The 22,192-nt window shown below is 45.1% G+C and overlaps 2 protein-coding genes across 2 annotated transcripts; one reads left to right on the top strand and one right to left on the bottom strand.

The window, feature by feature from the left end:
- Positions 1-6,602: 6,602 nt before the first annotated feature.
- LOC115543068 (E3 ubiquitin-protein ligase TRIM39-like) lies at positions 6,603-8,565 on the bottom strand. Its single transcript, XM_030355617.1, has 2 exons — positions 8,416-8,565; positions 6,603-8,307 (listed from the first exon to the last, which is right to left on the bottom strand). The coding sequence occupies exon 2, from the start codon at positions 8,303-8,305 to the stop codon at positions 6,680-6,682; it is 1,626 nt and encodes a 541-aa protein (XP_030211477.1). The 5' UTR covers positions 8,306-8,307; positions 8,416-8,565; the 3' UTR covers positions 6,603-6,679.
- Positions 8,566-19,891: 11,326 nt separating this feature from the next.
- Positions 19,892-22,192, top strand: LOC115543073 (E3 ubiquitin-protein ligase TRIM39-like). Its single transcript, XM_030355623.1, has 2 exons — positions 19,892-20,152; positions 20,257-22,192. The coding sequence occupies exon 2, from the start codon at positions 20,259-20,261 to the stop codon at positions 21,879-21,881; it is 1,623 nt and encodes a 540-aa protein (XP_030211483.1). The 5' UTR covers positions 19,892-20,152; positions 20,257-20,258; the 3' UTR covers positions 21,882-22,192.

Raw genomic sequence — 22,192 nt, 5'->3', positions numbered from 1 at the left:
AGAGTTTTATAAGTAACGAGGGAGTAGACAGAGGTGATTAGAACACAATGGCATGTCAAGTCTTTAAACCATGAAGATGGTTGGATAGTTCAGGAATTTGGCTTTTTATTATGGGAGGTCCTTTCACTCAGATGCCCACTTCTCACTGGACCTGTACATGTTTTAGCTGGCTGGCATCATTTGCTGTTAGTGATGAGGCGGTCAGGGTGACGTTGCAGGGCTATGGTCGGCTCTATGTGAGCTCAACGTTTAGATTTGCTCTGTACGGTTTGTACCCTGAATAATCTAGATAATTGTAAAATGTAGACACTGTTTTGTATTGAATGATTCCAGGATTTTAGGTTTAAAGTTGTTGTGGGACGTACATGGTAGTTTGGTTCATGGTTTTGAGTGATATAACTTGTACACACTGGGTGCATTATAATGTAAAGGTACACTGAATAGTAGTAATTACCAACAGCAACAAACAGATCTCCTCAAGGTAAGTCTGTTGGCTGTGTTTTAATGAAGACCATCGCTGGACTTCAGGATCTTCCTCCGTTCAGCTCAAGGTGAGGCGCTGGTTCTGTTTTTTCTTTGGTTGGTTCCGGCTGGAATGTTCGGATTCCAGTCGGACGGTTTGTGCTTCCCGCCGTGGAAGGTTCTGAGTGTGGTCACTTGATTTAGTCCTTATGGTTAGCATAGGATGTTGTAGTCTTGACAACCATAAGAAAACCTGGCAGTTAGGTGGTCGGGAGTCCCCTGAGGGAATCTGGCGGACGTTCTGGAAATTATTTTTCAGTCGGTTTCCATTGGGAATTGTTGTCCCTTATCTTAAACAACTTAAGTTTGATATTAAATACATACTGACGCGTACGTCGTACAATATGTTGATAATTTCCGATGGTTGCGCCGTAATTTTAACGACGTTGACGTGACGGGACTCTCGCTGAGTACAAAACGGCGTTCTACTTGCGGGCCCAATTTTGTCATCGGTGAAGGCTGAAAATCATTTCAAAGTGGAAGACAATTTGACATTTCTTCAACGGAACCCAGCAACTGAATATGGCTGAGTATATTTGATTTAATATCGATACTGCTTAGTGTTCTTTGTTACTTCAGCTTTTGTACGTTCTAAATATTTGCTGTCATTAATTGCCACAGAAGTTAAACCCTACCCAATGGAATGACGTTAAACAACGACTTTGGTGCAGAGTTACCAACTGGATAATATCAAAGCTAATATAATGGCCGTCCTTCCCACATGTTACAGTAGAAGATACTCTAGAACTGTACAAGGTTAAAAAATTAACATGTAGTTTGTCCCAAGGTGTCTGCCTCCTCACCCAGAGCCAGACCTCCACCTCCTCACCCAGGGCCAGACCTCCACCTCCTCACCCGGAGCCAGACCTCCACCTCCTCACCCAGAGCCAGACCGCCACCTCCTGTCAGAAGTCCTCCAGAACAGGTCAGTGCTCTGGTGTGTGAGTAGAGTCTTCTCAGGTCAGTTTCAATGCTTGGGCTGAACCACTTCTTTAAACGTATGGACTGCTGTCTTCATTCCCATGCTCATGTCTGGTCTCGAGTCTTTTCTAGCCTTGAGTTATAAAATAATAGTTAAATAAATTGTGTAACTCTGTTTCGGATGAGTCAATTAGGTTTATTGTTGGGCAAATGCTGATATAAACATCCTGCTGTAGCTGAAAGGTGAGGCTGAGAGGCTGGGGACCGGAGGCTTGTGGTGCCAGGGTGGACCGGAGACTGAGGCTGGAGACCAGGGGCCTGCAGCACCGGACCAGAGGGTAACCATCACCAAGCTCATCTGAAACACTAAAATCCACGGTAGTTTAGGTCTGGTTTTGATCATCTTATGACTTTAAATCTGTGCCAAGCTGTGAGTTGAGTTAATTCTTACGGGGGTTATGTATGAGTCATATGAGCCATTAATGTTACTAGTGCTGCTACGACCGTAGTGGATGAATTGCTGAACACGACAATCTGCAGACGTTGTCTAATTCAAGTGTTTAAATATGGTTAAATTTGACTTACATTTTACAAGTGAACCTCAGATGCAGGAGGTGGGGTGTGTTGCGTCCCCAGGTGATTTACTGCTGAGACCAACTGTTTGTAACCAGACCAGGAATCCATGGCTGAAGGAGCTGATGGAGGAGCCGAGCTGATGGAGGAGCCGTGCTGAAGGAGCTGATGGAGGAGTCATGCTGAAGGCCCTGCCTGGTGGAGGAGCTGGTGGAGGCCCTGCCTGGTGAAGGACGTCTGTCGTGGGGTAGATGGAGCCTGACTCTGAAGTGATCATCACACTCACTGCCACTTCTCGTAGTATACTCCTACCACACACTACCGGCGTTTGTACCATAGACAGACGACTACATGTGTTTTACCAAATGTTGAAGCAAGGCTTCCGCTGTTTTTTCCAGACCTGGACTCTGTCTGAGGAGAGCTGCTGGAGGAGCTGAGACGCTGGAGGACGACTAGGAATCGACCAACAAGGATTCCTCTTAAGTTTTTATTTACTTACATGGGTGACCTAAAGGGAAAAATACAGCTGTTACTTTGACATGTGTTAACCAACTACCGCTGTGTTTTCTTACTAGAACCTGTTTCTGGAGCGGAGGCGAGCTGGTAGGGGAGCCATGAATCTGGAGGATGACCATCACTCTACCAACAAGGATTGTAAGTTTGTATTAACCAAACAAACTGGAAATAAAGGGCTTAAAAATAAGACCAACTACATGTTTGTTACCAGTCTTTAGGGCCAGACTCGCGCTGTTTGTTCCAGACCAGGACTCTGGCTGAGGAGAGCTGATGGAGGAGCCAAGACTCTGGAGGACGACATCACTCTACCAACAAGGATCCTCGTCAGTTTGCATAAAGTAAACAGAGTGGACTTGTTGTAACGCAGGATTAGTTTGTCCAGTACAAGTTACGGCATAGTACTGTGGTTGTTTACCAGACAAACTATAGCTGCTACTTTGTTACGTGCCATTAGAGCCCAACTACTACTGTTTGTTACCTTAATTAGAGCCCAACTACTACTGAGTTTGTTACCTTACATTAAAGCCCAACTACTCCTGCGTTTGTTACCTTAATTAGAGCCCAACTACAACTGAGTTTGTTACCTTACATTAAAGCCCAACTACTCCTGCGTTTGTTACCTTACATTAGAGACAAGTTACTACTGTGTTTGTTACCTTTCAAGAGACAAATTACGTTTGTAACCAGACCAGGAATCTGGAGGACTGACGGAGAAGCCGTACACCTGGAAGGCAAATCCTGAGGACCACCAGGACTCTACCATTAAGGACTCCTCGTAAGTTTGCATTATCTGGACATAGTGGACTGGGTAGGGGGTTTGGTGTTCAACTCTCAAACCAATGGTGCCGGGTTCAAGTCCTCAGAATACAGTGATGCGTCCTTGAGCAAGGCGCCCTAAAGCCTGCCTGCTCCTTAATGACGTCTCTTTGGTTTAGATAATGTTGCATCTTTTGAATATTGAACCTAATCAATGTCCTTGTTTGATCCGGGCAGACACACCTGAGCTGAACCTCACCTGATCCTGTTTGGTCGGGGGTAGACACACCTGAGCTGAACCGGCCTTGATCCTGACACCCTGCTGGTCCCGTCTCTTCGGTTCATCTCAGCCTCGCCTTCAGAAGACCTGCTGAGCTCAGCAGTCTGAGGCTGATGGATCAATGACCTCCAGTGGGAGTGATCTTCTTGACCCCACATGTAACCTTGTGCTTCCACACGCCTTTCCCTCACGTCTCTCACTAACCTCACTACTTCACTACTCTCTACTGCTTCCTCTTCTTCTTCCTTCTCTGTGGTTCGAACCTTTACACGGAAGGCGCGTCTTCCTGCCCTCGGAGGGTTCAGCGTTAGGGTTGAGAGTCAGGGTTTAGAGTCAGGGACAGAGCTGGTCAGGGAGGACTGCTTTTACACAAACCTCTTCACTTGCTTTCGGAATGGTGGTGACATTTTGAAAAGATTCATTTGGGAGAATGTTTTACTCTGCTTTCCCTTACAAAATTGTATTCAACTTCTGTCAAGTGTTTTTGTTATTAAAATCCCATAATGACATCTACATGTTTGGTGCGGTTCATTTTATTGTCCTTTAACTTGGTTAATGTCAAGCTAAACTCCTGCAATACATTTAATATACATGATTGTTATTCAGCAATGTTCACATAATCCATTTTGTAAAAATATGAAACATCCATATGTCTACTAAATTCAAGCCTATTCATGTATTTAACAATGTACATACTGCCCCGCAGGCCATTCTCTGCTACTACAACACGTTCACTCCACCAACCCGTCTCACATCAATGTACTATAGCAACGTTGGTTATGGAGGTATGTGTCTTTATTATGCAATCAAACAAAATAGGTTTGAGAGCAAAACTTTCCACACTGCAATCAAATGTTTTATTGCAAGTAGAATAAATGTGCTGAGAAAAATTATTCATGGGAATCCAAAAGTTTTGTTTGCAAAACCAAAAGCTTTGCTTGCTGTTGAGCTGAATCTCGTGGGCGGGACCTACGCCGAAAGATGTAAGACATGTCTCTATTGGCCAGTCTCGATCGGAGTGACAGCTTGGCGTTTTGAAGTCCATGATGAGACAGAGCGGGACTCGGGAGCTGAGAGGACAGAACATCAATGCGCAGGTATGTCTTCCGTCATAGTAAGAATGTTATGTTTGAACTGGTGCATGTACATTGCTTTTGTTTAACGATGTGTGGATGTTGTAATGGGCAGCCTGTAGCTGCTAGCTTAGCTCAATTACCTAGTCATAGGTACGTTACATGCACAGGCTGCCTATTAGCCTGCATGACGTTGTGCATGTAGCTACTAGTTAACAGGATTATTTGTGTTCAACGATCTCGTTTGTTCTACGCTTTCTTCATCTGATCCCGTCTCATTCGGTGCAAATAGTTCTTCCTGCAAAGTGTTCCGCGTTTGTACGTCTTTTAAATGGAGTATGTACACCGGGGGTGATTTCTTAAACCACGCGGTCGGTGGCTTGTACAAAGCGTGTGACGTCATCACTCGGCCGAAGTTCAGCACCTTGGAGAGCGACAGCGGAAGACGTCTCCCACACGTTGTTGTATTCATTTAACACCTTCATATTATTCAACGATGCAATTCTATTAATACTGTGTGTGAGAAAGAGCCCGCAGACGACTCTTACCTGAACGGCTGATCAAAATAATGAAAGAAAGATAGTAATTTGTACCTTAATCATGCGATGGAGTGCAAAAAAGAGAATCATGTGTCACAATATTAAATAAATGGTCAAATTAGGCGTACTACAAAAGCGTAGGATCAGGGACACACAAAGAAGGTTCCGCCCCTCTGTGCTTATACCCGCTCCCGCCACTGGGTGTCGCTCACAACACTGATTATGGGACTTCTGCTTGTATGCGCCAAGTCCAACGGGTATTTACACATATGTAATGTGCATGAAAAACAATACTTAACACAATCCTGGATGAGCTAGAAAGGAGAGCAGGGATAGGAGTGGAAGAAGAGAGAGGAAGGAGAGAGGAGAAACTAAGATGAGAGGATGGAGAGGGGAGAGATGACAAGACAAAGTCACAGTACTCACACACGGGGAGAATCTTGACATGTAGTAACTGTGATCTTTGTCTTACACATGTTGGGTTGTTGTATGGTAGACATTAAAAGTCATTGACTCATCAGCTGTTTTTCCATTTTTAATAACATCAGAAAAGTATTTTTACATTTGATTATGTTGTCATTCATGATTCCGAACTATAAACTAACAGTAATGTTTAGATGATTATGAAATACACATCAATCCTGAAACCATGCTATACATGACTGCAACCATTAACAATTGCATAGCAGTAAACCTTAAAAGACTGGAGAAAACAGACAATGAAGAATACAATGTTATCTAATAATTTAGAAATGGTTATCATTTATAATAGTCAGGGTTGACTTCCTACTGAATTACTCCTTGTTATACCACGGTCTGCGGGAATACTCGATTCTGATTGGATGCAGGGTGTGCATTAACTCCTGATATACGGACACCTGGACAAGTAGTTCCGTCAAATTGTCTGTTTACCGTTCTCAATTAATGCGCTAGCTGGCGTATCGTCTCTAAAATAGTAGTAACCATAGCAACGGGAAACAAAACAAAGCTGAGCGGACTATATTACCTCCCGCTACCTCCCGTTCTAAAGTCGTAGCTATGGCCCGTCCTAATTACTGGAGGAGTGAACAACGTTTCCGTTGCATGAGAACCCAACGGGCGTGTAATGGTGGTTCCGGGTATTAGTCAGACCCTCAGGCGTAACCAGGCAAACAAATGTATGTTTTGTGGAAAACTTTATATTCGGATTGTAAAACGCATGAAAATATAAATTAATGGTCTTAATTTGGTCACCGTTGGTAAGTGACCGTGGTATAAGCGGGATAATGCCCTTCGAGGACTTCGCGGAGGCAACCGTCCTCCGCTTCGCGTCGGACGGTTCACGCCTCCACGTCGTCCATTAATTCCTGATAATGGACACCTCGTCGGGCATTATCCCTTACTTATATGACAGCAAATATGAATGCAGTTCTCTTGGATCTCACATGGTAGAGATTCTAATTCATGAAACAACAATAGTTGTTATGGTCGATTGATTATTTTACTATCAAACAAAGATCCTAGTCTGTTTGATTGACAGGTAAGATGATCAGGGGGGCAGAGTTTAAGCCTTCATTATCAATGGGCCATGGACAGAGGAATGGATAGAGAGGCTCAGTGAAGCTGCAGCCAGTAGCAGAGTAGATATGAACCCTGGCTTCCACATCGTAGAAGGAGACCAGACCCTCATCATAATCAACAAACACCCCCACCTTCTGGAGCTCAGCTCTCAGAGGGAGACGGACATTAGGTTTATCATTAAATACCAACCCATCCTCGTAGGAGGAGAGAGTCCAGTAACCCGTCTCAGGGGTCGCTGTGATCAGATCTTTTCTGTCGATGGACTCTCTGGCCACCCCTACAGACCACGCAGTCTTGTCTTTAACCTGGACCTCAAAGTAAAATCTACCTGAGGAGAAGCTCTGCCTCGTTAGAACACATGGAACATCTGTAAATCTCTTAGGGTTGTCTGGGAGGGCCTTCGCTACACCTCCATAATGTACTTGTTTCCCATCCTCAGAGAGGATGAGCTGGGCAGGTGCTGTATCAGGATCCAGAGTCACATCTACTTCATACTGCTGGACCCTCTTCAGTTCATCATCACGCAGCTTCTTCGTCTCCATGTTCAGTGTCTCCTCCAGCTGATCCAGGGATCTCCTCAAGGTCCCTACGTATGACGGAGGACGGACCTCCACCGTGGTCCAGTCCCTGGTGGGTGGAGGATCCTTCAGGGATCTGAAGGTCTGGAGGAAGTGGAGGTGGTCTTCAGTGTGTGAGAGCTGCTTCACCTCTGAGCTTCTATCGGTCAGATCTTCTATTTCCTGCTCCAGCTCTTTGATGAGGTCTTCAGCTTGCTTCTCTGTGGATTTCAGTTTCTCTTTAACCATTCGGTTGATGTCATCCTGGCACTTTTCAATGCAGCGCTTCAGAGCAGTGAGGACGTGCACATCATGGGCTATCTCTCTGTCTGCATCTGCTTTGCTGCGCTTTACTGTGTCTTCAATCTCCTGAACATTACTTAGTCTCTCCTGGATCATCTGCTGGACTTCCGCCTCTATCTTCCCCAGCTGGGCCGTCTTCACTTCATATTCCTCCTTTAGAGGTACAACAGGATGGGACTTGTGGTCTGTCACTGTGCACAACATACACACACACACCTGTTCAGTCTGGCAGAAGAGCTCCAGAAGTCGGTCGTGTTTCTTACACATCCTGTCTTCCAGACGGTCCATAGGCTCGACCAGCCGATGTTTCTTCAGGCCTGCGACTCTCTGATGTGGCTCCAGGTGGGTTTGGCAGTAAGAGATAAGACACAATAGGCAGGACTTCACGGCCTTCAGCTGGGACCCAGTACAGACGTCACAGGGAACTTCTCCGGGTTTAACACAGAGCTGATCTTTTACTCGTATGGATGTTCTAAACTGAGCGGCCAGCTCTGATAAGAGGATATTAATCCTTAAATCAGGTCTTGTGTTGAAAGCCATGTTGCAAAGAGGACATTTGAACTTGACTTGTTCGTCCCAGTACTTTGTAATACAGGTTCTGCAGAAGTTGTGTCCACATGGTGTAGAAACTGGACTATTGAACACATCTAGACAGATGGAACATGAAAAGTTCTCTTCAGACCCGGAAGTGTTAGCAGAGGCCATTCCTAGACGCAGACGACAAGGTTTAAGTATTGAGCAATTCCCTTATTTTTGTAATGCCATAACTGGAAAAGAGGTTTGAACTTCTCTCAAAGTTGTGCTTTTTCACTCACCGTTTCGTGGTTTCTGTCTCTCTGACAATTTTTTCCAAAATGCGATTTATTTTTCTCCTCACAGAGAGTACTGCTTCCACGTCGGGTGGCTTTGGTTTCAATGAACCTTAAGTTGTATTTCCTTAACAAGACGTCCTCTCCCCTCCTTACTCCTGGCTCCTCCCCTAATAGCTGGCTCCGCCCCCACGGACACTGTTCACTAACGGTTCAAGTTCCACACTCTGGCCTTGGGTGCATTCATGCGCTGTAATCCAAAAACGTTGACGTGTTGCAAATATGTTTGAAACACGACAAAACATTGACCAAGAGCTGATGAAAAACCAGAGACATTGTGGTGATTTAATAGTGATTTGCCTCTGTAACTAAGATTAAGAGCTATACAAAAACAATTGACTTGACTTCATTTTTCCTGAGGCTGGTATTTTTCACGAAAGTATTTATAAAAGCAACCCTCTCTCTTTGTGCCCAGGTTATCTATGATTTATGGTTTGTGATTTGATGTAGCGTCAACACTAGCAGTGTTATAAGGCTTATCTCCCAGACTTTAACCTCATAAATGTATAAATGTGTGTGAGTACGAGTCTGCAAACGACTCTTACCAGAACGGCTGATCAAAAGAAAAAGAGAACAAGATATCGATGGAGAGATCTATTTATACTGTTTATATAAATGTAGATAAATAGATAGAGACCACGCTGTGATAAAGTTGAGCAATGACAATCCAGATATTCAAGCCACGTTACAGCTCAACGTTCAGACGCACACACACGCACACACACACACACACGCACGCACGCACGCACGCACGCACGCACGCACACAGACACAGGCCCTTATTAACACAATGTTAACCCTGCCAAAAATATCTTACATAAGCAAGGGGATTCCTCGTTAGTGATGTATTTTACAAACTTCTCCAGCTACATACATTTAGGCTCATGATCAGTGAACTTTATATTCAAATGTCTCAATTCAAAATGACTGTCGATTCAAAAAGCAAGGCACTCTATTCAAAATGTCAAATGCTTTTTGACCCTTTTGGTCTCCTCCTCATATTGGCAAGTAACTCCTTTTAAAAAACAGCACTTTCGACCTTCTCACATTGATCCCTCTGCAATGCCACATAAGAACTGTTACGCTACGTCCTGCTACGCGGTCCAACACCCCCATCTAGTGGTCGCTGGTTGTTTCTGGTCCTCATCCCCTCGACACACCTGACCACGCTCTGCCTGCCGCTAATCATCATTCCCTACTTCAGTCGGGGATTTCCAATCAGCCGGCGCCAGTCCGTCGTTTACTACAACAAGTTTGAATCCGTCCCTAGATTTGTGTTCCCAAAAGAGGAGACTGGGCGAGCGGCGCACGCCACTGGTTAAATGTGCACTGCTCAATGGTTTAATGATGGCTTCAGGTTGAAGACAGCGTGTAGTGGGGCCCTAGCTTTAGACGGGGCACCACACTGAGGTACCTGGGCAGGAAGAGACTGCCTGTTTCATTCTGTGTTGTTTTTATTCATGTACGTATGTTTGTTTTGGCAGGCATCACCACGGTGCCCACGCACGCACGCACGCACGCACGCACACACACACACACACACACACACACACACACACACACACACACACACACACACACACACACACACACACACACACACACACACACACACACAAGTGACAGCGGGTACACAAATAATGTTTTTTATTTCACATTTTGTATTGATCTTTTTTGCCTAGACACTGTGTGTGTGTGTGTGTGTGTGTGTGTGTGTGTGTGTGTGTGTGTGTGTGTGTGTGTGTGTGTGTGTGTGTGTGTGTGTGTGTGTGTGTGTGTGTGTGTGTGTGTGTGTGCAGACGCCAGGGAGGAGTGAGGGGAGTGGTAGGTCTTGCAACCTGCTGGCTCCACCCCCAAGCCATATATGGACTTCCTCCCTCTAACGAGGCAAGCCTGGGGATCGTTAGGCAGGGGTGCTTGGGCTTAAGAGGGCTAGCAAACAGACATGTGGGGAAGTTGGAGTTGGAAGAGGAGCTAGAGAAGCTAGGGCTAGCAGAGGACAGGCAGGATCTGTGTGATCGCCTGGAAGCACGGAACGCCCTGAGAGAGAGAGAGAGAGAGAGAGAGAGAGAGAGAGAGAGAGAGAGAGAGAGAGAGAGAGAGAGAGAGAGAGAGAGAGAGAGAGAGAGAGAGAGAGAGAGAGAGAGAGAGAGAGAGAGAGAGAGAGAGAGAGAGAGAGAGAGAGAGAGAGAGAGAGAGAGAGAGAGAGAGAGAGGTGTTGGACGGACTGGAGCATATAGGAGGTGGATGAGCCTTTTAAAAATATATATTTATTTCTGCTTGGAACTGCTCTTTGTTGTGCCATTTTGTCTACTCAACTTGGTAGCGTTGAAACCCCACACCCACTGGCCCGCTACACTATATTAAGTTAATCTTTGGTGTGTGTCTATTTTGTGTGTTCATCTTTATGGTGTGTATCTATATGGTGTATACCTATGGTGTGTGTGCGTGTATCTACTGTATATGGTTTGTATCTATCGTGTGTGTATGCATATGGTTTGCATCTATATGTTGTGTGTGAATCTATGTGTGTATATCTGTGGTGTGCGCGTGCATATGGTGTGAATCTATATGGTGTATTGGTGTGTGTGGGTGTGTGCGTGCACGTGTGGTGGTAGGCGTGGCGATGACTCCAGTTTAACCGGTGAATGAGTCCCTCTGGTCTCTTTGATGCAAGCTTACTTCTCACTCCTCAAAGGGCCGTTCAGGATGCTGCCAAGTTACGGTTGCAATTGAGACGTATCTCGCATAGAGCTCAGAGCAGAAGTTCTCGTTTGGTAACACTGCCCTCTGCTGTCCACATCCGCTCACTACACCACAGGGACGCAAGATCACACGTGACTTCGTTTTCACCCACTTGAAATCTAACACACACACACACTCGCGCACAGTAAGGTGAATTGAACGAAAGACTTTTTTCGTTTATGAATCTAAATCAGACTCATCCCTTTTAATTAAAATGAGGAAGGTCATTTATGATCAAACACAGAGCTGAAATAGCCTCTCACTGTTACCAGAGGGCGCTGAACCTGCGTTGAGTTTGACTAATTAGCTCACCTGCCACAGCTCGCCTGCCAAGTTAGATGCACATATTCCTGTCTGGCTATTAGCCGTAATAGTCTGCAGCTGTGGCTCATAGGCTGATTGAGCCACACCCATTCTGGTGCTCCTTAAGAGGGCCAGAGTTTTAGACTGGAGGGAGGCTTGAGTTGTGCAAGTGACTCGACGGTTGTGCTATTTGTTTTCAGTAAAAATATGCTTTTTAACAACCATGAGGTGGTTAAACTCATTTGAAATTCAAATAATGATTCTGCCTGAAAGTAACATTTTAGAGACTATGGATTCATACTTGTCAAAGTAAGAGGTAAATCACTCTTGACTAACGAGTCAAATAATAAGTATAATTTATTTTAAAAAGCTGGATTAGTGAAGTATCTTGTTCATTGTTTAAAAGTTGGATGATCCCAAAAGCCCTGCATTTGTGTTGTCATTCTTTTTTCTGACTTAATGGAGATGGTAGATGTTGAACTGTGGGACAGTGCCCAAGTTTGGGGACCATGAGTAAACTGTTCCTTCCTTCAAAGGTCTATCATGGATATTTAACCGCAGTTCTGTGAGTATCCCACCTTAACCATGAAGATGAACTGCAAACTGTAAGTCATTAGTTTCTCATTACTCTTGGGCACATTGTATTTTGGCTTCCTGGTGAGTTAACCCGTTACCTGAAGGTTGATCTGTGTAGTAAAGATGTTTTATTGGTTCATGGGTTATTTAGGTGTTTGGTTTATGTTGGTTTTAATGATTTGTTAAAATGGTTACAGGCTCCAAGTTATTGTTGTAAGATTGAGTAATGGGTTAGGTTCTGATATCTTCAGTCTTCTTTCCAGTTACTCTCCTGAGCTCTGCATCTTCATCACAAGAGTGTTGCTTTACTGAGGAGGGTGTGGTCTGAGTGAGCAGAGGTGCATACTGGGATACAGAGCTGTCTGAAGTCTACAGGTCTGTAGACGCGCCCCCTCAGGGGAAACCGAGCGTTTGAGAAACCGTCGTGACGGCAGTGACATGGACTGGAATGTTCTTGAAGATGGAGACAGGGATTCAGAAGGAGAAACACCAGGGGGAGATGAGGGGGCTCCTCATCTCAACGAATAAAACACAACTTCAGTCTGATACATAACCATGGAACACATTCAACAGTCCCCTCCAGGCATCCTGATTCCACAGGAACAGTTTCATTTCCAAGAAGGGCTTATTTGGGGCCATCCCCAGATGGATCCTGCTCCTCAAGAGCCACCCCCCTCCACCGGGTGGTCTACTGAACAGATGACCACCTTCCTGCCCTCAGGCTGACTAAAGCTGCACCGCTTGCATACGTGAAGGCCCCTCATTCAGGAAACCACTGGACTACAAAGACTTGAATCAACCTGGGACATATTTTGGAGACCCCAAGCATAATCCATCACCAATGTGGGACGCCACTGAAGAATGTTGTACATCATTTACGTCTTTGGAGACATTGGTTGTTCTGTTCTGGGTGCCCTGGCAGGAGAGCTGGGGTTGGATGATGGAATGTTATTTGGCATGAGGTTTTTACCCTGCATGATTGTTTGGCCTTTTGTGGCTCAGTGGTGTGTGTGTTTGGGTTTGACCTGAGATGGATGTTTTTTGAGCATCGTTAGATTTCTACTGTGTCTCCCACTCACACCTGGCATGGGGTTCTACGTGTGTGTCCTGGGTTCTATGTGTGCGTGTCCGGCTTGCTTTGACAGTGATAAGGTTCATACGGGGGTCTGTGTGATTGGATTGGGATATTGGAACGGTCAACTAAATCATACCTGATGGACGTCCACATGTTTTTTTTTGAGGGTCTCCAGTAGACATGAAGAGCCCTGAGTGACGCTCCGGAGCGATATCCAACACACTGGGCAGGAAGGAGAGTATCCAACTCGAGTGTAAAAGGATGCAAGCGGCGTGTTCAGATCAGTGACTTCAAACTAGGACTACAACAATCAGGATCAATGGAGGATGGACACCTAAAGGCATTCCACAAGGAGAGTCTGACGTTGGAAAGGGTCCTCAATGGATATTCAAGATGACCTTCAGACCTGCAAGGAGACGGCTTTTCCTACCTGGCTGGATTGATGGAGGGCCCTGTGGACCTTGTCTTGCTCTCAGTTGCACGTCTTCAGGCTGAACTGCATTTGTTTCGGACGGGACCAGCTGAACGATTGGTTCCCTTAAATCAGAACCAATCCAGGAACTCCAACTAGTGTGCTCTTCGAGCTGAAGTTTTCCTCTTCACCTGAGGAGGTAAGGAAACCTTCACTGGGGCTTCAAGGTGTAAAGAGGAGAATGTTTCAAAGTGTTCCATGGTACTCTGAAGAGGAACGTTGTTGTGTTCCACTGGCTGAGAGGAAGAACCCTCGCATCTTCCTCTTGGCCTTTCTCCTCTGAGAATCCTGGCGCCATCTTGAAGGATATTCAAGCTCATGTAACTGATGTCACAACAGATTCTCAAGCACTTGGTTTCTCCTGAGGGGTGTGTCTATAGAACTGAATACTTCAGACAGCACTGTATCCCAGCATGCATCTCTGCTCACTCAGACCACACCCCCATGAGTAGGATGCAACACTATAGCGATGGAGATGTAGAGTTTTATAAGTAACGAGGGAGTAGACGGAGGTGATTAGAACACAATGGCATGTCAAGTCTTTAAACCATGAAGATGGTTGGATAGTTCAGGAATTGGGCTTTTTATTATGGGCGGTCCTTTCACTCAGATGCCCACTTCTCACTGGACCTGTACATGTGTTAGCTGGCTGGCATCATTTGCTGTTAGTGATGAGGCGGTCAGGGTGACGTTGCAGGGCTATGGTCGGCTCTCTGTGAGCTCAACGTTTAGATTTGCTCTGTACGGTTTGCACCCTGAATAATCTAGATAATTGTAAAATGTAGACTGTTTTGTATTGAATGATTCCAGGATTTTAGGTTTAAAGTTGTTGCGGGACGTACATGGTAGTTTGGTTCATGGTTTTGAGTGATATAACTTGTACACACTGGGTGCATTATAATGTAAAGGTAAACTGAATAGTAGTAATTACCAACAGCAACAAACGGATCTCCTCAAGGTAAGTCTGTTGGCTGTGTTTTAATGAAGACCATCGCTGGACTTCAGGATCTTCCTCCGTTCAGCTCAAGGTGAGGCGCTGGTTCTGTTTTTTCTTTGGTTGGTTCCGGCTGGAATGTTCGGATTCCAGTCGGACGGTTTGTGCTTCCCGCCGTGGAAGGTTCTGAGTGTGGTCACTTGATTTAGTCCTTATGGTTAGCATAGGATGTTGTAGTCTTGACAACCATAAGAAACCACCTGGCAGTTAGTTGGTCGGGAGTCCCCTGAGGGAATCTGGCGGAACGTTAGACTGTATTTGCGTAACCTCGAGCCGTTGCCAACGGAAACTATTTTTCAGTCGGTTTCCATTGGGAATTGTTGCCCCTTATCTTAAACAACTTAGTTTGATATTAAATACATACTGACGCGTACGTCGTACAATATGTTGATAATTTCTGATGGATGCGCCGTAATTTTAACGACGTTAACGTGACGGGACTCTCGCTGCGTACAAAGCGGCGTTCTACTTGCGGGCCCAATTTTGACATCAGTGAAGGCTGAAAATCATTTCAAAGTGGAAGACAATTTGACATTTCTTCAACGGAACCCAGCACCTAAATATGGCTGAGTATATTTGATTTAATATCGATAATGCTTAGTGTTCTTTGTTACTTCAGCTTTTGTACATTCTAAATATTTGCTGTCATTAATTGCCACAGAAGTTAAACCCTACCCAATGGAATGACGTTAAACAACGACTTTGGTGCAGAGTTACCAACTGGATAATATCAAAGCTAATATAATGGCCGTCCTTCCCACATGTTACAGTAGAAGATACTCTAGAACTGTACAAGGTTAAAAAGTTAACATGTAGTTTGTCCCAAGGTGTCTGCCTCCTCACCCAGAGCAAGACCTCCACCTCCTCAGCCAGAGCCAGACCTCCACCTCCTGTCAGAAGCCCTCCAGAACAGGTCAGTGCTCTGGTGTGTGAGGAGTCTTCTCAGGTCAGTTTCAATGCTTGGGCTTAACCACTTCTTTAAACTTATGGACTGCTGTCTTCATTCCCATGCTCATGTCTGGTCTCGAGTCTTTTCTAGCCTTGAGTTATCAAATAATAGTTAAATAAATTGTGTAACTCTGTTTCGGATGAGTCAATTTGGTTTATTGTTGGTTAAATGCTGATATAAACCTCCTGCTGTAGCTGAAAGGTGAGGCTGAGAGGCTGGGGACCGGAGGCTTGTGGTGCCAGGATGGACCGGAGACTGAGGCTGGAGACCAGGGGCCTGCAGCACCGGACCAGAGGGTAACCATCACAAAGCTCATCTGAAACACTAAAATCCACGGTAGTTTAGGTCTGGTTTTGATCATCTTATTACTCTAAATTATTGTAGTAATAATAGCCATTATTGTTACGAGTGCTGCTACGACCGTAGTGGATGAATTGCTGAACACGACAATCTGCAGACGTTGTCTAATTTAAGTGTTTAAATATGGTTAAATTTGACTTACATTTTACAAGTGAACCTCAGATGCAGGAGGTGGGGTGTGTTGTGCCCCCAGGTTATTTACTGCTGAGACCAACTGTTTGTAACCAGACCAGGAATCCATGGCTGGAGGAGCCGTGCTGAAGGAGCTGATGGAAGAGCCGTGCTGAAGGCCCTGCCTGGTGGAGGAGCTGACGGAGGCCCTGCCTGTTGAAGGACGTCTGTCGTGGGGTAGATGGAGCCTGACTCTGAAGTGATCATCACACTCACTGCCACTTCTAGTAGAATACTGCTACCACAAACTACCGGCGTTTGTACCACATATACCAGACGACTACATCTGTTTTACCACATGTTGAAGCAAGGCTTCCGCTATTTGTTCCAGACCAGGACTCTGGCTGAGGAGAGCTGCTGGAGGAGCTGAGACGCTGGAGGACGACTAGGAATCGACCGACAAGGATTCCTCTTAAGTTTTTATTTACTTACGTGGTTGACCTAACGGGAAAAATACAGCTGTTACTTTGACATGGGTTGACCAACTACCGCTGTGTTTTCTTACTAGAACGTGTTTCTGGAGCGGAGGCGAGCTGGTAGGGGAGCCGTGAATCTGGAGGATGACATCACTCTACCAACAAGGATTGTAAGTTTGTATTAACCAAACAAACTGGAAATAAAGGGCTTAAAAATAATACAAACTACATGTTTGTTACCGGACGTCGGGGTCGGACTCGTACTGTTTGTTCCAGACCAGGACTCTGGCTGAGGAGAGCTGATGGACGAGCCAAGACTCTGGAGGACGACATCACTCTACCAACAAGGATCCTCGTAAGTTTGCATAAAATAAACAGAGTGGACTTGTTGTAACGCAGGATTAGTTTGTCCAGTACAAGTTACGGCATAGTACTGTGGTTGTTTACCAGACAAACTATAGCTGCTACTTACGTGCCATTAGAGCCCAACTACTACTTTGTTTTTTACCTTAATTAGAGCCCTACTACTACTGTGTTTATTACCTTTCAAGAGACAAATTACGTTTATAACCAGACCAGGAATCTGGAGGACTGATGGAGAAGCCGTACACCTGGAAGGCAAATCCTGAGGACAATCAGGACTCTACCATCAAGGACTCCTCGTAAGTTTGCATTATCTGGACATAGTGGACTAGGTAGGGGGTTGGGGGTTCAACTCTCAAACCAATGGTGCCGGGTTCAAGTCCTCAGAATACAGTGATGCGTCCTTGAGCAAGGCGCCCTAAAGCCTGCCTGCTCCTTAATGACGTCTCTTTGGTTTAGATAATGTTGCATCTTTTGAATATTGAACCTAATCAATGTCCTTGTTTGGTCCGGTCAGACACACCTGAGCTGAACCCTACCTGATCCTGTTTGGTCGGGGGTAGACACACCTGAGCTGAACCCGCTCTGATCCTGACATCCTGCTGGTCCCGTCTCCTCAGTTCATCTGCGCCTCGTCCTCCAGAAGACCTGCTGAGCTCAGCAGTCTGAGGCTGATGGATCAATGACCTCCAGTCGGAGTGATCTTCTTGACCCCACATGTGACCGTGTGCTTCCACACGCCTTTCTCTCACGTCTGTCACTAACCTCACTACTTCACTACTCTCTACTGCTTCCTCTTCTTCTTCCTTCTCTATGGTTCGAACCTTTACACGGAAGGCGCGTCTTCCTGCCCTCGGAGGGTTCAGCGTTAGGGTTGAGAGTCAGGGTTTAGAGTCAGGGACAGACCTGGTCAGGGAGGACTGCTTTTACACAAACCTCTTCACTTGCTTTCGGAATGGTGGTGACATTTTGAAAAGATTCATTTGGGAAAATGTTTTCCTCTGCTTTCCTGTACAAAATTGTATTAAACTTCTGTCAATTGTTTTTGTTATTAAAATCCCATAATGACATCTACATGTTTGGTGCGGTTCATTTTATTGTCCTTTAACTTGGTTAATGTCAAGCTAAACTCCTGCAATACATTTAATAGACATGATTGTTATTCAGCAATGTTCACATAATCCATTTTGTAAAAATATGAAACATCCATATTTCTACTAAATTCAAGCCTATTCATGTATTTAACAATGTACATACTGCCCCGCAGGCCATTCTTTGCTACTACAACACGTTCAATCCACCAACCCGTCTCACATCAATGTACTATAGCTACGTTGGTTATGGAGGTATGTGTCTTTATTATGCAATCAAACAGAATAGGTTTGAGAGCAAAACTTTCCACACTGCAATCAAATGTTTTATTGCAAGTATAATAAATGTGGTGAAAAAAAATATTCATGGGAATCCAAAAGTTTTGTTTGCAAAACCAAAAGCTTTGCTTGCTGTTGAGCTGAATCTCATGGGCGGGACCTACGCCGAAAGATGTAAGACATGTCTCTTTTGGCCAGTCTCGATCGGAGTGACAGCTTGGCGTTTTGAAGTCCATGATGAGACAGAGCGGAACTCGGGAGCTGAGAGGACAGAACATCAATGCGTAGGCATGTCTTCCGTCATAGTAAGAATGTTATGTTTGAACTGGTGCATGTACATTGCTTTTGTTTAACGATGTGTGGATGTTGTAATGGGCAGCCTGTAGCTGCTAGCTTAGCTCAATTACCAAGTCATAGATACGTTACATGCACAGGCTGCCTATTAGCCTGCATGACGTTGTGCATGTAGCTACTAGTTAACAGGACTATTTGTGTTCAACGATCTCTCGTTTGTTCTACGCTTTCTTCATCTGATCCCGTCTCATTCGGTGCAAATAGTTCTAGTACAATTTTTGAGAAGTGGATCGATAGAGATTTTCCAATTTTGGTTGACGGCGTGATCATGTAACAAAAAAACATTAAATAAATGCAGCATCGTAGTGAATTCCCATACCCTTACATACGTTAAGTGGCTTGTTGAATATTTCTGCCAGTCCGTTAGAGGCTGGAATGTACAGGGCTGACTTAAAATGTTTTACAAAACTATAGATCCATTAAAGAACAGGTAATTTCCATTGCTTGGTGTTTTTTTGGCAAATTTCTGTACTTTTGGCATATTTGACAGCTATTCAAATGACTCCCTAACTGAATCTAGGCTGGTGGTGTATTGTGGTTTAAATGCTGGCATTGAACGTGGCCTATCAGTGTCCTAAAGGCGTCCGTTGGTAAGTGCCGCTATTAAGCATGCATTCCCAGACACATAATGTGTCTCTCTCTATTTACCGGATACTGTCATTTTGGAGCAACTAACAAGTAATATTGTGCCACAAGCAAGTTTCAAAAGTGTCTATGACACCTGTTGACAATGTCTTTTTAAAACGTATTAATTCTGTGCAGTGCAAATCTTCCGTGAATAAATATTAAGGAGGACCACAATGATTTCAAGCCTATATTGTGTCACTAGACAAAGTATCGACAAAAGGCATCAAGCGCACCTGGACAATCACGGACATTGGGATTACCCGGGGGAGGGAGACGGCAGAGGGCGCCGAGCACGCACCAGACGAGGAGGACAGCCGAGTTGGAGAGACGCGGAAGGGGGAGATCGCACAAACCCATACTAACGCTAATACGCTTCCCCCCAGGACTGAGTGGTAGAAGACGGGAGCGATAGAGACGCCGACCTCGCAGCCGGACCAGACCCGGAGACTGCCCTTTTTTCCCCATAAGAGGAAGAACTAATGTTGACTTTTGTTTTACCTTTGTTCCCACGTGAGGTACACGATTTAAAATCGCTGACCCGCAGCCCTTGTTTGAGCGTCTCCTTTAAAAAGTATTCAGGGAAGCCCCGGAAACCCTGATGGATCAAAACCGAGGATCCCAGTTGCAAATAACCACTGAATCACCACAATGTCTCTCTTTCTGCACCGGCTCTCTACCTCTCCAGAAAGAAGAGAACACGCATCAACGCATTTGAAGAGGCCGACACAGTGAATGAATGTAGTGCTGCACTCACGTGCCGAAGGGGCGGAGCCAGGTGTTAGGAGAGGAGGGGAGAGGACGTCATGTTGAGGAAACGAAACCTAACGCACACCGACGTGTAAGCAGTTCTCTCTTTTAAGAGATAATAACACGCATTAAATAGTCCGACAGACAGAAACAACAACAAGGTGAGTAAAGCAGCACAACTTTTAGATAAGTTAACACTTTTGCAGTTAGGAATAACACAAATAATGGGATTGCTATATACATAAACCTTGTCGTCTGTGTCTAGGAATGGCCCGTGCCAACGCTTCCTGGTCTGAAGAGAACTTTTCATGTTCCATCTGTCTAGATGTGTTCAACAGTCCAGTTTCCACACCATGTGGACACAACTTCTGCAGAAACTGTATTACAAATTTTTGGGATGAACAAGTCAAGTACAAATGTCCCGTTTGCAACAAGCTTTTCGACACAAGACCTGATCTACAGGTCAATACCCTCTTTTCAGAGATGGTTGATCGATTTGGAACGTCCGTACGAGTGAAAGAGCAGCCTTGTGTTGAACCAGCAGAAGTTCCCTGTGACGTCTGTACTGGGACCCAGCTGAAGGCTGTGAAGTCCTGCCTAGTGTGTCTTATCTCTTACTGCCAAACCCACCTGGAGCCACATCAGAGAGTCGTTGGCCTGAAGAAACATCGGCTGGTCGAGCCTATGGACCGTCTGGAAGACAGGATGTGTAAGAAACACGACCGACTTCTGGATCTCTTCTGCCAGACTGAACAGGTGTGTGTCTGTCAGTTCTGTACAGAGGGTGACCACAAGTCCCATCCTGTTGTACCTCTAAAGGAGGAATATGAAGTGAAGACGGCCCAGCTGGGGAAGATAGAGGCTGAAGTCCAGCAGATGATCCAGGAGAGACTAAATAATATTCAGGAGATTAAAGACACAGTTAACCACAGCAAAGAAGATGCAGACAGAGAGATAGCCGATGGTGTGCACATCCTCACTGCTCTGAAGCGCTGCATTGAAAAGTGCCAGGATGACCTCAACCAAATGGTTAAAAAGAGACTGAAATCCACTGAGAAAAAAGCTGAAGACCTCATCAAAGAGCTGGAGCAGGAAATAGAAGATCTGACCAGTAGAAACTCAGAGGTGAAGCAGCTCTCACACACTGAAGACCACCACCACTTCCTCCAGGCCTTCAGATCCCTGAAGGATCCTCCACCCACCAGGGACTGGACGACGGTGGAGGTCCGTCCTCCGTCATACGTAGGGACCTTGAGGAGATCCCTGGATCAGCTGGAGGAGACTCTGAACATGGAGATGAAGAAGCTGTGTGATGCTGAACTGAAGAGGGTCCAGCAGTATGAAGTAGATGTGACTCTGGATCCTGATACAGCTCATCCCAAGCTCACCCTGTCTGAGGATGGGAAACAAGTACATGATGGAGGTGTAGTGAAGCAACTCCCAGACAACCCTAAGAGATTTACAAAAAACATACGTTTTCTCACGAGGCAGAGCTTCTCCTCAGGGAGATTTTACTTTGAGGTCCAGGTTAAAGACAAGACTGCATGGGGGTTAGGAGTGGCCAGAGAGTCCATCGACAGAAAAGATCGGATTATAGCGTCCAATGAGAATGGTTACTGGACTCTTTACTACAATGATGAGTTGATATTTCATGATGACCCTTTTGTCGGTCTCCCTCAGAGAGCTGAGCTCCAGAAGGTGGGGGTGTTTGTTTATTATGATGAGGGTCTGGTCTCCTTCTATGATGTGGAAGCCAGGGTTCATATCTACTCTGCTACTGGCTGCAGCTTTACTGAGCCTCTCTATCCATTCCTCTATCCAGGGCCCTTTGATTATGAAGGTAACAACTCTGCCCCCCTGATCATCTCACCTGTCAATCAAACAGACTAGGACCTTTGTTTGTTAATAAAATAATCAAACGACCAAAACAACTAATGTTGTTTAATGAATTAGAATCTCTACCATGTGAGATCTGAGAAAACTGTATTCATATCTTACTGCTGTCATATAACAAGGAGTAATTCAGTAGGAAGTGAACCCTGACTATTATAAATGATAAACCATTCTAAATTATTAGATAACATTATATTCTTCATTGTCTGTTTTCTCCAGTCTTTTAAGATTTACTGCTATACAATTGTTAATGGTTGCAGTCATGTATAGCATGGTTTCAGGTTTGATGTGTATTTCATAATCATCTA

The sequence above is a fragment of the Gadus morhua genome, chromosome 4, assembly GCF_902167405.1.
Source record: "Gadus morhua chromosome 4, gadMor3.0, whole genome shotgun sequence".
Classification (NCBI taxonomy): domain Eukaryota; kingdom Metazoa; phylum Chordata; class Actinopteri; order Gadiformes; family Gadidae; genus Gadus; species Gadus morhua.
The sequence above is the reverse complement of the archived record's forward strand: the minus strand, read 5'-3'. Positions and strand labels throughout refer to the sequence as shown.

Bases quoted from the DNA above. Each gene is read 5' to 3' on its own strand.
- LOC115543068 (XM_030355617.1), bottom strand. From the start codon at position 8,305: ATGGCCTCTGCTAACACTTCCGGGTCTGAAGAGAACTTTTCATGTTCC.
- LOC115543073 (XM_030355623.1), top strand. From the start codon at position 20,259: ATGGCCCGTGCCAACGCTTCCTGGTCTGAAGAGAACTTTTCATGTTCC.